Raw genomic sequence first — 14,946 nt, forward strand, 5'->3', positions numbered from 1 at the left:
TCTTTTTCTACTTTTTTTTTTAATTTTGTTTTTTAATTTTATTTTATTTTATTTTTTTCTAGCATAACAATTGTAACATATATTAATAAATTATATAAATTCACACATACATATCACGATGAACTCATTACCAAAGAGAATTATTAAAGAAACAGAGAGACTAGTTAAAGAACCAGGTATGTTTTTATTTTTCTTTTTGTTTTTTTGTTTCTTTTCCTTTTTTTAACAAGTATATTCTTATAAAATATGATATTATAGCTCCAGGTATTAGCGCTACACCAAATGAAGAAAATCTTCGTTATTTCAATGTAGTTATTACTGGTCCAGTTGATTCACCATTCCAAGGTAACGTGTCACATCATAAAAGTGGTGAGAAGAGAGAGAGAAAGAGAAGAGGGAATGATAAATAATACTATCACCTATCAATCAATACAATTGTAAACTAACTTTAATATGATCGTTATTCTTCAATTTAGGTGGTGTATTCAACTTAGAGCTTTTCTTGACTGATGATTACCCAATGTCAGCACCAAAGGTTAGATTCTTGACAAAGATATATCATCCAAACATCGATAAACTTGGCAGAATCTGTTTAGATATTTTAAAGGATAAATGGAGTCCAGCTCTTCAAATTCGTACAGTTCTTCTCTCAATTCAAGCTTTACTTTCTGCACCAAACCCAGATGGTATGTTATCACAAACAAACAAATGAATGATTGATTATAGAATCAAACATATATAACTATAGTTACTAACACAATCACACACCTAAACACTGATACTACATGTAAATAACAGATCCTTTAGCCAACGATGTCGCTGAGCATTGGAAGTCAAATGAAAAAGATGCAATCCAAACAGCAAAAGAGTGGACACGTTTATATGCTGCTTAAATAATAATAATAATAATAATTTGAGACCCTTTTTCTAAAAAAATAATAAAAAACAATCAAAAACAATCAAAAAAAGAAAATATATTGCAAAAATTAATTAATTAAAGATAGATATAGAATATTTATAATATAACATATTTATATTAATTATTTAATTTAATTATGATTGTTTAAAGAAATTATTGATTGTTCTTGCAAATAACATTTGATCTGGATTGCTTCCAATCGATGTAATCGCCTTTTGTCTAATATCAGATGCAACATGAGTGATTTCGTGATTGATCAAATCGGTAAGATATTCCTTATTAAACTCTGGATGTCCTTGTGTAGATATCTATTGATAAACAAAATATATTTGTTGTTAGAATATGATGTAATTTTGAATTAGACAGTACTACTGTCTATCTATCTATATACTACATACAATATAATATTGATTTGGTTTGGTTATCGATTTCTTGAGGAAACCTTGTACTTTACAAACTTCTGTTGATGCTAAAATGAGCATTCCCTCTGGAATCTTGGTGACGATATCTTGATGAATTTGGAGGATGTTGATATGTGTTCTTTCGTTTGGTGATGCTGATGATTGATCAATGGTGGTATTGCTTGGTTGTAGTTGACTAAAGAAATCTTGACCGTCGATCGATAGTGGCATCTGTAGTTCACCTAGTTCCCAACCCTTTGGGTTCTTCTCTACTTTGCCACCGAGTGCCTCTGCCAAGATCTGGTGACCGAAGCAGATACCACAGATCTTCTTTTCGAGACGGTCCAACTCGACGAGGTTTCGCTTCAACTGCAGAATCCACTCGTCCTGATCGTAGGAGTTGGCAGAGCTACCGGTAATCAAATAGCCATCGTACTCCTCCGGTGACTCTGGCCACTCCATTTGAACGGCATTATATATCGAAGTCTCTACGGTGTCGTCTTCACCATAGACCTTGGCAAAATTTATATAGAGTGCATTAAATATTTTCTGATCATTGATTACTGGTTCAGTTACAACTAACAAAACAATGTTTAATTAATTAATTAATATCAATAAAATTGATTTATAAATAACAAAAAAAATTGATTGATTGATTGATCATATTTTAAAATCATAATAAATTGATCAAATAAATAAATTCTTTCTTTATATTATAGAGTGATCAAGTTAACTTACTGATTGCAATCTTCATTTTTATTATGCTTCTTTTATTTATTTTTTTTTTGTTATTTATATAAAATTAGTGATTGATATTAAATGTTAAATTTAAACAATTATGTGAAATTGAATAAATAATAAATATAGTAATGTATTATGAAAATAAATAACAAAAAAAAAAACTTAGAAAAGAATGTTATTAATCAAAAATTTAAACACCTTAATAAAAAAAAAAAAAAACCTTTCATTCATATTAAGATGGAATGGGGTCGCACTACACAACTGGGAAATTTTAAACGTTTATTTGGTTGTGGGGTGTATTCTTTTTATTTTTTGTTTTTTTGTGAAATTAATTAAAAAAATCGATTTGTTTTCTGTTTTTATTAGATTTTTCTTTACAGCTTTTACACAACGGTGTTAGAGAGAAAATAATATTCTTTGTAAATATGTGGTTATGAAAAAAACACATCTTCCACTTTTAAAAATAAGATTTTAAATAGGGTTAGATCGAAGTTAAAAGAGAATAAAAAAGAAATTAACTCTGTACAACAAAAATAGATTTGATATTTTATAATTTCTATAGTCTATTTTCTTTTTTTTCTTTTTTTATATTGTTTTTTAATAATTATTTTGATATTTTAAATATAACAAATTTTAATAGTATATTTATATTTTCAAAAAATCAAATCTATTATTCCATGGTTGAGGTAAATTAATATTGCATTAAACTAATAAATAGTTGAATTAAAATTAAATCATTATCATCATCATCAAATAAAATATTCTAAAAATAGTAATAATTATTAGTTTTAATTTCATCATACAAAAATTACATTCCCAAAGGATTACTTTGCAAATCAAAAATAATAATTCAATTATTCAATTCCTCATTGTTCAAATAGAGGAACTAGAACTATTTTCATGAGAATCTATTGAATAAATATTTGTAGTCTCTAATTTTTGGAGAGATGGTGGCGATTATTCTTGTTTAAGAGACAACACTCATACCACAATTTAATTAGTTTGTCCAATCAAGTTTCATTCCCAAAAACATTATAATTATTTTAGCGGAAATACTCAAATAATTGGATTAAACATATAGACATGACAATCAATCAAATCAAATCACAAATACTATGATCTAAGATAAGATAACATTTTTATTTCCTATCATTTTTATTATAATAATATTTGGTATTAATAATAATAGTTTCATAATTAAAATAATAATAATATTTGTATTCTAATCATATCCCTATATAATAGTATCGAAGTACAGTACTATTAGTTTATTGTTTTTATCGAATTGACCATGTTACCTCGATAACGAATAAACTAATGATTGATTGATTGACAATAATTTATTTAATATCTTTTTTTTATCAATCATTAATCATAAACAATGATATGATTAGAAATATGTGTTGTTTAGAGTTGATCTGATTTGTGTTGTGTTGTGTTGGTTTGTTGTTTTTGGTATTGTAATCAATTAATAATAATCAAGATTACCAAACACACATTTTTTGATTTTTAAATTCTCAACAATAATTCCACTTCCCTGTTTGTTGTTTGTTGTTTTAATAATCATCTTCATTACTATCAACATCATCATCAAAATACCAATTATAGAACAATCAAAACAAAACAAAACAAAATAAAATAAAATAATTAATAATACTAAAAAATAAAATACAAATAAAAAAAAATCTTAATAAAATAAAAATAATTATATTATCTTTTTTTTTAAAATTAATAATCAAATCCAGTAATCAAAAAGCAATCAAAAAACAAAGAGACTCTCATCCTTCCTTTGTTTTTATTATTTGTTTATTTTTAAATTATTTTGAAAAATTCGTTTTTCAGGCAAAAAAAAAAAAAACTAAAAAACTTTGAAAAATCTAACTGTTTTTTTTTTTTTTTTTTTTATTTAACAAAATTTTTACAGATTATAGTGTGTTAATAATAAATTAAGATATATAGAAAACACAAAATATTTATTTATTTAAATATTTATTAAAATTAGTTAAACAATAATAGTTTAAAAATCAATTATTATAATTAGTCAAAAATTAATAGCTATTAGTTTAAAAAAGAAGAAGAAGAAGAAGAATTTTTTTTTTTTTTAAAAGTTAGTTATAATGAATATTGCTAAGGAATCTTATAAGGATGATGAAGCTGGATCATCTCGTGATGAATCCAGCAGTATTCAAGATAGTAGTGAGGAGTCGATTGAGGATGACGACAATGAAGATGAGGACGACGAGGAGGATGACGACGACGATGACGACGAGGAGGATGACGACGACAGCTTTGAGATATCGGATATCGAAATAAAGAACAACGATACAACCGAGGTGAAGAACCTAAAGATCAAGTTGTTGAAGGAGAAGAGCAAGGTTCTCGACGCCAAGGAGACCATCGAGAGTTTGGTCGAGCAGATCACCGCTTACAAGGCGTCGGTCGAGGAGGAGAAAACCGAGTTGGAGAACAAGCTCAAACACGAGAAGAAGACGAAGCTCGAGATGTTTGAGATCTACAAGGATTTGGAGTCGGAGCGCGACAATTTGGCTGGCCAGTTGGACGGCGTCATCAATGAGTGCGAACAACTGGAACGCGAGAAACAAGCAATGTCCAAAGAGAACATCACCAATTTGCAGACGCTGATGAACGAAATCACCAACATCGAAGAGAGTAACCTGGCGCTCGAGAAGGAGCTCGAGAAGGAGCGCGACGACAACCAGGCGCTACAGACTCGACTCTCTGAGCAGGTCTCGCTCAACCAACGTCTGGAGACACTGAATAGCGAGATGAGTGCGAATCTATCGTCGTCGACACCGTCCGCTTCCGACTCGGTGACGGTCGCCAGTCTCAAGAAGCAGTTGGCCGACCTCCAAAACTCGTTGGTCAAGGAGAAGGAGAAGATAACCAGCGTCGATCTTCTCATGTTGCAAGCACGTCGCATCATGGGATTGGAGGGAACGGCTGTCGGTGCGATCGAGCAGTCGAACGCCATCGAGATCAACACACTCAAGACCAACGTCGAAGTCGAGAAACAACTGCATCACAAGACACAGCTACAGCTCGAAGAGGAAAAGAAAAAGTCGGAACTCAACAAAAAGACCGCAGACAACCTGGTTGCGAGAATTAAAGATCTCATTTCCTCACACCACGAAACACTACAGCAGTTGGACGACGAGAAAGAGAATACCAAACTACTAGAATCTGAAGTTGATAAATTGAAAGAACAAATGAATTTACTTCATCAAAAATTATCTGTAAATAATAATAATAATAATAACAACAATGAACAAGTACAACAACAACAACCATTGAGTAGTGAATCAAGTACACCAACTATTACACAATCTCCATCTTCAGAGAGTGTTGGTCAAGTTTTGGAGAATGGAAATTCCACTCCAAATTCAAATAATTCCACTCCAAACATTTTGGAATCATCACCTTCCACCTCACAACCAAAGACCATTCCAATTCATAGAGATGGAAATATCGATGTTGCTGATATTCTCAAATCACTGCCAGCTGCACCAACCTTTGTAACACCACCTAACAACAACAATAATCATAGCAACAATAATAATCATAGCAGCAGCAAACAATCAGATACTGATTCTTCATCTGATGAAAAATCAAATGTTACCAAACCTGAATCGTCATCATCATCAGCAAAAGCAGCTGCTGCTGCTAATCGTGAGCGTATGCTATACAAGACGATTAGACGTAACCAAACGATGAAGATGATCAATGAGATGGGTGGTGATCTCACTATGGAGAAGCAGTCGGTAACCGATAGCGGTGTTGCCACTACCACAACCAAGTCGTCGGTCACACAAGAACACACTGGTCCCGGAGGTTCCAGTGTGGTCAACAAGAACAATGGAAGTGTAAAGACCTTTAGCTTCGAGAATAAATCGAATGGATCCATCCAGTACGGTGCTGGATTCAACTTTACTTCACTCACCAACGCCGGTGGCAGTTCCAACAACGAGATCATCGAGCGCAAAAAGTCTATCGGATCGATCAGCAAGCACGACAAGCGTATCGAGAAGGAGATCAAGGAGATCAACAAGAAGATTCTGAAGGAGAAGGAAAAGGAAGAGAAGAAAGAGAAGGAGAAAGAGGAGAAGAAAGAAAAGGAAAAGGACGAAAAGAAAGAAGAAAAGAAAAAGAAAGAATCGACACTAAAGAAAGATAAGAGTTCCAGCAAACTTTCATTAAGAGATTCAAAAGATAACAATAATAACAACAACAACAACAACAACAGTAAAGATAGTAATAACAAAGATAGCAGTAGTAAGGATAGTAATAATAATAGTCCAGCATCATCACCATCGCTTTCACACAAATCAGATTCTCAAATGGATCTCTCAAAGAACGCTGACTCCTCTGCTGTATCATTAGATGATCTGCCAGACTACTTGAAGACTCCAGAGGCGATGGGCGACACTGCATCGAGCAAAACTGGAAAAGACACTGGTAAAAGAAAATCAATTTGGTTCAAATTAAATAACAAATAATATATAGTTTTAAAGAAAACAACACAGTCACCAATACCAAACAACAAACAACAATAGAAATGTATTATTATTTGGAAAAATAAAATTACCAATGTTGTGCTCAATCGATTGAACAACATACCAAAACAATCAATCAATCAATAAATTAATTATATATTTATTATATTTATACAAAGAGTAAAAAGTGAAATTGGTTTAAAAATAATTATCGCCTTGTTAACATCGTCATCAACAACCACAATAACAACAACATAAAAGTTTACAATGATATAATAGATTTTACTTCTTTTAATAGTGAGTGGTAATGGGGATGTCAAGTTAACACCATAGCACCAACTATTTATTCATTTCAAAAAAATTTGTCAAGTTTTTGGTTTTTTTTGATGAAAAATGTCATCATTCTTAAAAAAAGCAAAATCTCTTCATCGAAACGGGGTTATTTTCATCAAGATCTTTAAAAATCTATTGTAGTTTCTTTGATTTAATTTTAATTATTTTATTTTTAAGTAGGTTTATCGATTTTGATTTCTACGAGTGTGTGTTAGTTGTCAACCAACAATCATTTAACTTCTATTTTAATTTTGCACCATTTAATTTTTTTTGATTGACATATCTGACAGATAAGATAATAACAGATAAAAATAAATAATAATAATAAGTCAATAAATAAAATAATAAATGATAAAAAAGAAAATATTTTTATTTATCTTTAGTATTATAATTTTATCAATATTTAATATAGTTGATGCAATCAATTATAAAGTAGATACAGGTGCAAAATGTCAACCGTATATTGGCGATCCTGCAAATACAACAGTGTGTGAACCATACCTTCCATATAAATCGATATATGTTGGTACCGCTGACACCCAAACCAGAATGATGAATGATATGCAATTTTATTTATCAATGTTACTTAATGCTGGACAAGCACAATGTAAATCCGATCCTGAAACCTATAGAACTTTATGTTCATTTGTATGTATTGGTACTTAACAAATTCATTTATATAATTATTTATTAATAAAAAAATAATAAATAGTTCTTTTTAGAATGTTTAGAATATACAAATACAACAAATAACCAAGCAATTTCCATACCAATTAGAACTTGTCAGGAAAATTGTGTTCGATCTATTTCACTTTGTGGTGTTTCATCTTATTATAAATGTGATCAAACATTTGACGATCAGGGAACACAGGTTCCTGTTTATCCACCGATAGCCGACCCTGCAATTTTCAATATGGCAAACTACGGTTGGCCAACAAACTTGGAGATCGCATGTTACAATACTACTGCGGTGCGTTCCAATAACACCGTAGTTCCACCCAGTGGAGGTCAATGCTTGGATCCATTGGTCTACAGAAATTCATCGATCTATCCACATCTGGAATCCGAGGATATCGGTTTCCATTATATCACTGACGACAGTGATTGTCTGATTCCATGTCCTGCACCGGTATTCACCAGAAACCAATGGCGTGCATTCTATGTCATGACGGATCTTCTCGCTTGTTTGTCGGCGGCATCGTCACTCCTAATGATCTTTACCTATGGAGTGCTTAATAGAGAGAGAACCAGTTATGAATCGATTCTTGTTTTCCAAAATTCATCTATTTTCCTCCGTTCGTTGGCAGGTGTTATGATAGCATTTGCCGGAGGTTCTGAAAAAATGATGTGTCCAGAGCCTGGACGTAACATGACCGAGCACGATCCACTCTGTTCTGCAAGTGGTATCTTTTTCTATGGATTTTCTTTTTACGCTATTTTATGGTGGACTTTTATGGTTTATGATTTATGGTGTATCTTGAGAAGATGTAAATATTATAATATACCATTTTTTTAAATTATATTTCTAATATTATTTCATTTTTTAGATCGTCAATTATCATTAGTATTCTTTTTTATTGTATCAACAGCACTTACCATTGCTGTAACTTTTGTTGCTCATTTTAAAGGTGGATGGGTAGCAGATAAAGGAAATGTTATGTAAGTTTATTTAGAAATCGATATCTTTTTTATTATACTGACATAAATATTATAAATTAATTTTTTTAGTTGTTGGATTGCAGATAATGATTATAGTTATGGTATTTTTTGGGCACCAATGGGATTTTGTCTTTTATTAGGAACAATATGGATATTTTGGATTGTAATTGAAATTTATATTGTAAGTATTATTTATTAATAAATAATTTAGAAATAATTTAGAAATAATTTACTAACCAATTTGAATTTTTTTAATAGATGATTAAAACAACAAATGTTGGATCAGATTTAGTCAAGAAATTTGTAAAAGCACAAATTGGACCATTGGTATACATCTTTATTTTCTATGCAACCTATTTGTATATATTTATTTATAATCAATCGTATCATTTGGCGTACCAGTCGATCAAGGCAGAAGGTGCTCTACAGTACTTCAGATGTATTTCCAATGCCAATAGAGTTGGCACCGATCCAACTGATTGTGTTGTAGAAGGTCCAAAGATTGGATCCTACGGTACATTTGCAATCACTCTCCATATCTTTGGTTTATACACTCTGTTCTATGCATTTAACGATAAGTTTGTTGCCATCTGGCGCGATGCAATCAAGAGATTCCTCCACTGGTTACCATTCACCAGAAATTCGAGTGTCTCCACATTCTTTGGATCGTCAGTCACCACCACCTCTGGATCTGGTGTATCTTCGACTCTCTCATCAGGAGAGATGTCTTCCATTAGCTTACTTCCAATGAGTCAATATAAGAATTCACATGTGAATTCCAGTTATAATACATTTGAAAATATTAATAGTAGCAGCAGTAATAACAATATTAGTACAATTACATTGGAAAATGAAATTCCATTACAGGAATTTTCTTCTAATATAGAACAACAAACACAACCACCCGAAAATGTAGATACTAATAATAATAATAATAGTGTCAACCTAACTATTCTTCCTGAAGAACAACAGCAGAAGAATGATGTATCAATAGTAAATGAAAACTCATCAGAGCAACCAACAAACAGTAATAATATTGCTGTTGATTTAGATGTGAAAGTCGAATCACCACCAATAACAGATACCTCAAATGAATCTTTTAATATTTCAACAAATCAAACATCCAATGTTGTAGAAGATAAAGAAAACACCGAAACAACACCATAAATAATAATAAACAATTATTTTTGTCCAAAAAAGGTTTAGATAAAACCGTTTAACAACAAAAAAAACTTTACAAAAAAGAAAGTTTTATTTAAAATAATTGTTATGTATTTTTTGTTGAGGACTTGCATTTTTTATTAAGATTATTCCAACCAGAGGTCAAAGAAAACCAATGGAATGTTGGAGAGGGTTTCTACTTCTAATTAATTATAGATATTTACTATTAAAGTTGTAAAGATCGTAATCGCCAGCAGGAAAAGGTGGCTCAACTACTACTTTGTTGACATCACCATGAACAATTAGTGATCCTCTAGATAATCCCAAGTCTTTATTAATAGTAGTCAAGGATACTCCGGCACTATAAAAGTGTTTGGTCATTCCTTTATCTTTGACAAACAATCTTACTAGACCAACCGGAGCAGAAATATTAACTGAAACAGGTTGAGTTTCAAAGTGATTCTTTACATATATGTACGGTCCCAATCCACCTTTATGTTTAGGGAATCATCTGTGTCTCAAAAAAATTTAACATATTATCAATTTTTCACTTTCCAAAACAACTGAGGCGCTTAGCATTAGTTTTCGTTTTTTATTTATTATTATTTATTTTGATAATTCTACTGATCGCATATCTATCAGACATTGATCTATTCTTACCAACATTGAAACAGTATCGACAACCATCGATAACATATTCTTTTTTGCATTGATTGGTTCGACTATACCAAGTGAAAGCATACTCTTTATTTCGCCACTATCTAAATCCACTGAATAAGTTTTATAATCAATATTACTGCTATTATTATTATTATTTAATTGATGTTGTTTTTCATGGAATTTCATTACTTCCGATAGTAATGTAGTTGAGTCGAATCCTGCATTTCTATATAATAACGTTGGTATTGTCAATAATGATTCTGAAAACAATGTTATTATTCTATTTATCTTTATATTATCTGATTTTAATTGTTGTGATTGTGAATGTGATTGTTGTGTCTGCTGTTGTTTTAGATAATGATTAATTTGTATAGATAATTGTATTTCAGTTGCACCTCCACCTGGTAATACAGTTGGATAGTCTCTAACAATTGACATGACAGAGAGTGCATCGTTTAGAGATCGTTGTACCTCTTCAATTGTATATAGATTCGGTCCTCTTACAATAAATGTGCATATAGAGTTGATTGTAACATCATTGTTGATGATCTCTAGATAATATTGTGAATTCTTCTCAACCAATTCTCTACATTCACTAACTATTGGTGTAATATTAATATTATTATTATTATTATCATTGTTTTTGTTGCTACTACTATCTATATCTAACTGAACCAATGAATGTAACAATGTACCACCCGATATCATTAGTAATTGTGACATATCGTTGTTATCTACCATTGAAGAACAATGAACGGAATGATTATAAAACATTGCAATACATGACGATGGTATTCTCTTTGTTGATATAATAATACAATTATCTATTTTACACTGTCCACTATTACTAAGATAGTTTATAATGATTTGTGATTGTTTGATCTCTAATTCTTTTCTCTCTTTTTCAATTGATTCTCTTTGCTACAAAACATTGTAATATTAGTTAATGTTATTACTTAAATAAACATTGTTGTATACATGATATATCTTACATTAAAACTTAATGAACTTGGTAACAATGATATAGAGTGACCAATATCACCTAATTCAAAGTCAATGAACAGTAATCTTGCATTCTTGACTGATTTCGACATATTAGGTACCAAAAATCTAGTTTTTATCATAATACCATGTATTAATGATGTATCTGCAATAGATCCTCCTAATATCTTTAAATACTTTATATTATCTATATTGTTTCTATTATGTTTGTTATTATTATCATTGTTATTATTATTGTTATTATTATTTATAATATTGATTGCACTTAAACAAAGTTTTGAAAACTTGTTTGAATAACTTGATAGAATCTTTGATTGAAGTGTTGTCGATGCTATCAGTAACATTGATTGCTCATGTGATTCCAAGGTGATTGCAAGTCGGTCAAATATTTTCAGTGAGAGTTGTAGAGCCTGTTGGAAACCCTCCACTATCAGATTGGGATGATATCGTTCGTCGAGAAGTCGGTCGGCACTCGCCAGCAGCCGACAAGCCAGCAGCACCGCACTGGTGGTGCCATCGCCAACCTTTGAGTCGACAGAGTGTGCCAACTGCTTCAAGATAACGGCCAACGGGTTCTCTAGAGGTAGTCGATCGATGATAGTTGCACCGTCATTGGTGATGGTAGTCTCGTGTAGTTCGCTGTCGACGATCACCTTATCTAATCCCTTTGGTCCGAGTGATGTCGATAGCAACCTCTCGAGTGCATAGACCGCTGTGAAATTTACTCTTCTGTGTTGCATCATGATGATTCTTATCTTTATACAATCCTCCTATTAGTTTTGTTATAATACATTCTATTACTTCTTGATCATTTAAAATAGGATAAATAATTATTTGATTGATAAAAATAAAAATGATCCACTATTTTTTTTTTTTTTTATGACCACTCAACTAATCGAAAATTTATTTGATAAATCTTTTCTTAATTAAATTAATATAAATATAATTATTAGATTAAGATTTGTTTAATTCCTAATTCTGGTTCTTTGTTATTAATTTGGTCATCGAAAATGACCGAGAAAACTAAGAATCGAGTACCCAATACGATTGCCTCTTGATCTACAGTTGGCCTAAAACTTCTTACAAATATTGAAAGTCCAAAAATTTCCAATCTATATTATTCTCTAGTTTCATTATTAAGTAATCCTAATTTTTCCATCTTTTGATAGACCATTTCAATAGGATCATATTGATTCATTTGATCTATAATTTTATTATTTTTAATTTTTTTAACATTAAAAGTAACAACAATCTAAATTATATACTATCGGTTGAATATTTAAGTAATAAAAGATTTGTAATTAAAAATTTGTTAATTTCAATAGTTTTAGAGATCTTGAAGACAAAATTTGACAAAATAGATACAAGATCATAAGTTGTTTAGTTTAAATATTTATTAAAAACAAGATGATTTGAATGATTATTCTGAACCAATATAGATAGATCTCAGATTTTCATTGAATTTTAGTTCTAAGTTCAACAAAGATTGAATTTGGTGATTTATAATTTGGCCTTACTAAGTACAGAGCTACTACCGCAGATACCATGGTATGAAAGTGGTCAACAAATTCAATGAACTCTTCTTGATCTTCTTTGAATTTGAGAATTGGAATGAATTTTTGTTTAATAAGATTTTCATGAATAAAATATTGTTCAAAACAAATATCAAATTCTTTGTCCATGAAATCGAGACACTCTTGATCAGACCAATTGTTTTGAGTTTTCATAAAATGGAAACTATTCATTCTTTCATCTTTTTCTCTGAGTTCTTTTTCATAAGAGAATACATCATTGTATAGAGCACAGATGTTTCCTGAATGATACATTAAACTTTTCCAAAGAGGGTCAAGAAGTATATCAGAGTGTAATCGTTTCATAATGAAAACTGCACTTAAAGAAAATGCTGGTATCATTCCAATATTGTGTATTCTCATATTGTAATATAAATTCATACTCATGTCACCTTCTAATTTCTAAAAATTTTAAAAAACAATTAAATTATTAATAATTTGTTTGTATTTAAAATAAAATAATATTGAACTTAAACTTACCTTGATATTTTGCCATGGTATTAAATTATCAAAATAATCGATGAATGCATTTCTGCATAGATTCATCAAAGGATGTTGATCTCCAACTCTGTATTCTAAGCTCTCATTTAAATCAAAAGCAATTCTTTCAAGTGGTGTAGCATCCTCTTCTAGTTTACCCAATTTAAAGATATTGATTGCTCTATTGATTAGTTTCATTCCAAATTCCGGTTCATTCGTATCAATAAGGTCATCGAATATTACTCCGAAAATAAAGAATTGTGTACCCAATACCATTGACTCGTGATCTCCGGATGGCCACATATTTCTGACTAACATTGAGAGCCCTTTGAAAATCTGGATATATTTTTGACGATTTTCATCAATTAATATTCCAAATTTCTCCATTTTTTCAATCACCATTTCGATGGGATCATTTGAGTTCATAGGTAAAGTCCAACTCTTTGGAGTTTTATCAATTATTTTTTGTAAAGACAACATTTAGAATTCCTATGTTTAAAATGAAAATTCTGTTTTTGATAAAAAATATTAACTTCTATTTTTATTAGATAATTTCAATCTGAATAGATACAAGTGGTTTAAAAATAACAGTTAAAACATAATACAACAAATATATTCATCATGTAACTGAGTTTAAATTTTTAAAACCACCACATACATTTTTAATCAAAAAAATTAAACAATCATTAAATTCCACCATTAGTGTGGGATATGCCTATTTTTTCAATAATTAATATTCATTCATTATTTATTATTTTCTATCATTTGTATGAGATATACCATTTTTCATTAAAGGTTATTTGATGAGCAACTCACTGCCACATAATCAACAAACAAACAAATACTCATTCAATCAAATAATTCGTAACCATAAACCAAACAAACAGCCGTCGCTCGATACCAACATATAGATTTGGAGACCCTAAAGCTTATTCTTTAAAAACAACGATGACAACAACAACAACAATAACAATAATAATAAAAACAATAGCAATAGCAATCTCTCCAAGTGAACAACAAATACTATTTTTTTTAAAAATGTGAAAATCACAATTATTTTTTATTTTTTAACACAACTTAATCTCATAGAGGTGTTTCCTTTTAAATGTGTTATTTAATTTTTCAACCACCAATGTGGTGGGGTGTTACTGATTAAAACGTTGAATACTAGTGCAAGTTGAAATAAATCGAAATGTATCACATTTTTGTTTTATTTAATAGTTGTTCGACCACCACCTGTAGTTGTGTGTTTGCATCTATTGAAATAACACTTTTATAAGGAAACACCTCTATGAGATTAAGTTGTGTTAAAAAATAAAAAATTTCGCTCACATTGACGAATCTGAACAAATAGTTACTGTGAAATAAATAATGCAAAATGTTAATACTGATAAAATATTCACTAATAAAATAAAATAAATACTGAATTATAATAAATCTTATCATATTTGTTAATCTTTAATGGTGATCAATTTTAACATTTCTCAATAAGATTAATTATTTTGTCG

The 14,946-nt window shown here is 30.3% G+C and overlaps 6 protein-coding genes across 6 annotated transcripts; 3 read left to right on the forward strand and 3 right to left on the reverse strand.

The window, feature by feature from the left end:
- Positions 1 to 118: 118 nt before the first annotated feature.
- ube2n (putative ubiquitin-conjugating enzyme E2) lies at positions 119 to 893 on the forward strand (the record flags this gene model as incomplete). The annotated part of the gene is made up of 4 exons (XM_020581263.1): positions 119 to 176; positions 259 to 369; positions 477 to 686; positions 799 to 893. 4 exons carry the CDS (start codon positions 119 to 121, stop codon positions 891 to 893), a joined length of 474 nt encoding a protein of 157 aa, XP_020428050.1.
- A 160-nt stretch (positions 894 to 1,053) lies between these two features.
- Positions 1,054 to 2,074, reverse strand: PPL_10489 (type 1 glutamine amidotransferase; the record flags this gene model as incomplete). The annotated part of the gene is made up of 3 exons (XM_020581264.1): positions 1,054 to 1,227; positions 1,318 to 1,898; positions 2,059 to 2,074. The coding sequence occupies 3 exons, from the start codon at positions 2,072 to 2,074 to the stop codon at positions 1,054 to 1,056; spliced, it is 771 nt and encodes a 256-aa protein (XP_020428051.1).
- A 664-nt stretch (positions 2,075 to 2,738) lies between these two features.
- PPL_10490 (uncharacterized protein) lies at positions 2,739 to 6,830 on the forward strand (the record flags this gene model as incomplete). The annotated part of the gene is made up of 4 exons (XM_020581265.1): positions 2,739 to 2,747; positions 4,170 to 4,564; positions 4,844 to 6,534; positions 6,754 to 6,830. The coding sequence occupies 4 exons, from the start codon at positions 2,739 to 2,741 to the stop codon at positions 6,828 to 6,830; spliced, it is 2,172 nt and encodes a 723-aa protein (XP_020428052.1).
- Positions 6,831 to 6,965: 135 nt separating this feature from the next.
- Positions 6,966 to 9,731, forward strand: fslK (G-protein-coupled receptor family protein; the record flags this gene model as incomplete). The annotated part of the gene is made up of 7 exons (XM_020581266.1): positions 6,966 to 7,042; positions 7,086 to 7,109; positions 7,289 to 7,553; positions 7,618 to 8,392; positions 8,453 to 8,564; positions 8,634 to 8,745; positions 8,823 to 9,731. The coding sequence occupies 7 exons, from the start codon at positions 6,966 to 6,968 to the stop codon at positions 9,729 to 9,731; spliced, it is 2,274 nt and encodes a 757-aa protein (XP_020428053.1).
- A 204-nt stretch (positions 9,732 to 9,935) lies between these two features.
- PPL_10492 (TCP-1/cpn60 chaperonin family protein) lies at positions 9,936 to 12,130 on the reverse strand (the record flags this gene model as incomplete). The annotated part of the gene is made up of 3 exons (XM_020581267.1): positions 9,936 to 10,187; positions 10,386 to 11,306; positions 11,378 to 12,130. 3 exons carry the CDS (start codon positions 12,128 to 12,130, stop codon positions 9,936 to 9,938), a joined length of 1,926 nt encoding a protein of 641 aa, XP_020428054.1.
- A 374-nt stretch (positions 12,131 to 12,504) lies between these two features.
- On the reverse strand, positions 12,505 to 13,825 carry PPL_10493 (uncharacterized protein; the record flags this gene model as incomplete). The annotated part of the gene is made up of 4 exons (XM_020581268.1): positions 12,505 to 12,590; positions 12,653 to 12,722; positions 12,932 to 13,360; positions 13,439 to 13,825. 4 exons carry the CDS (start codon positions 13,823 to 13,825, stop codon positions 12,505 to 12,507), a joined length of 972 nt encoding a protein of 323 aa, XP_020428055.1.
- Positions 13,826 to 14,946: the final 1,121 nt, after the last annotated feature.

This window comes from Heterostelium album, assembly GCF_000004825.1.
Source record: "Heterostelium album PN500 unplaced genomic scaffold PPL_scaffold14, whole genome shotgun sequence".
Classification (NCBI taxonomy): Eukaryota; Evosea; class Eumycetozoa; order Acytosteliales; family Acytosteliaceae; genus Heterostelium; species Heterostelium album.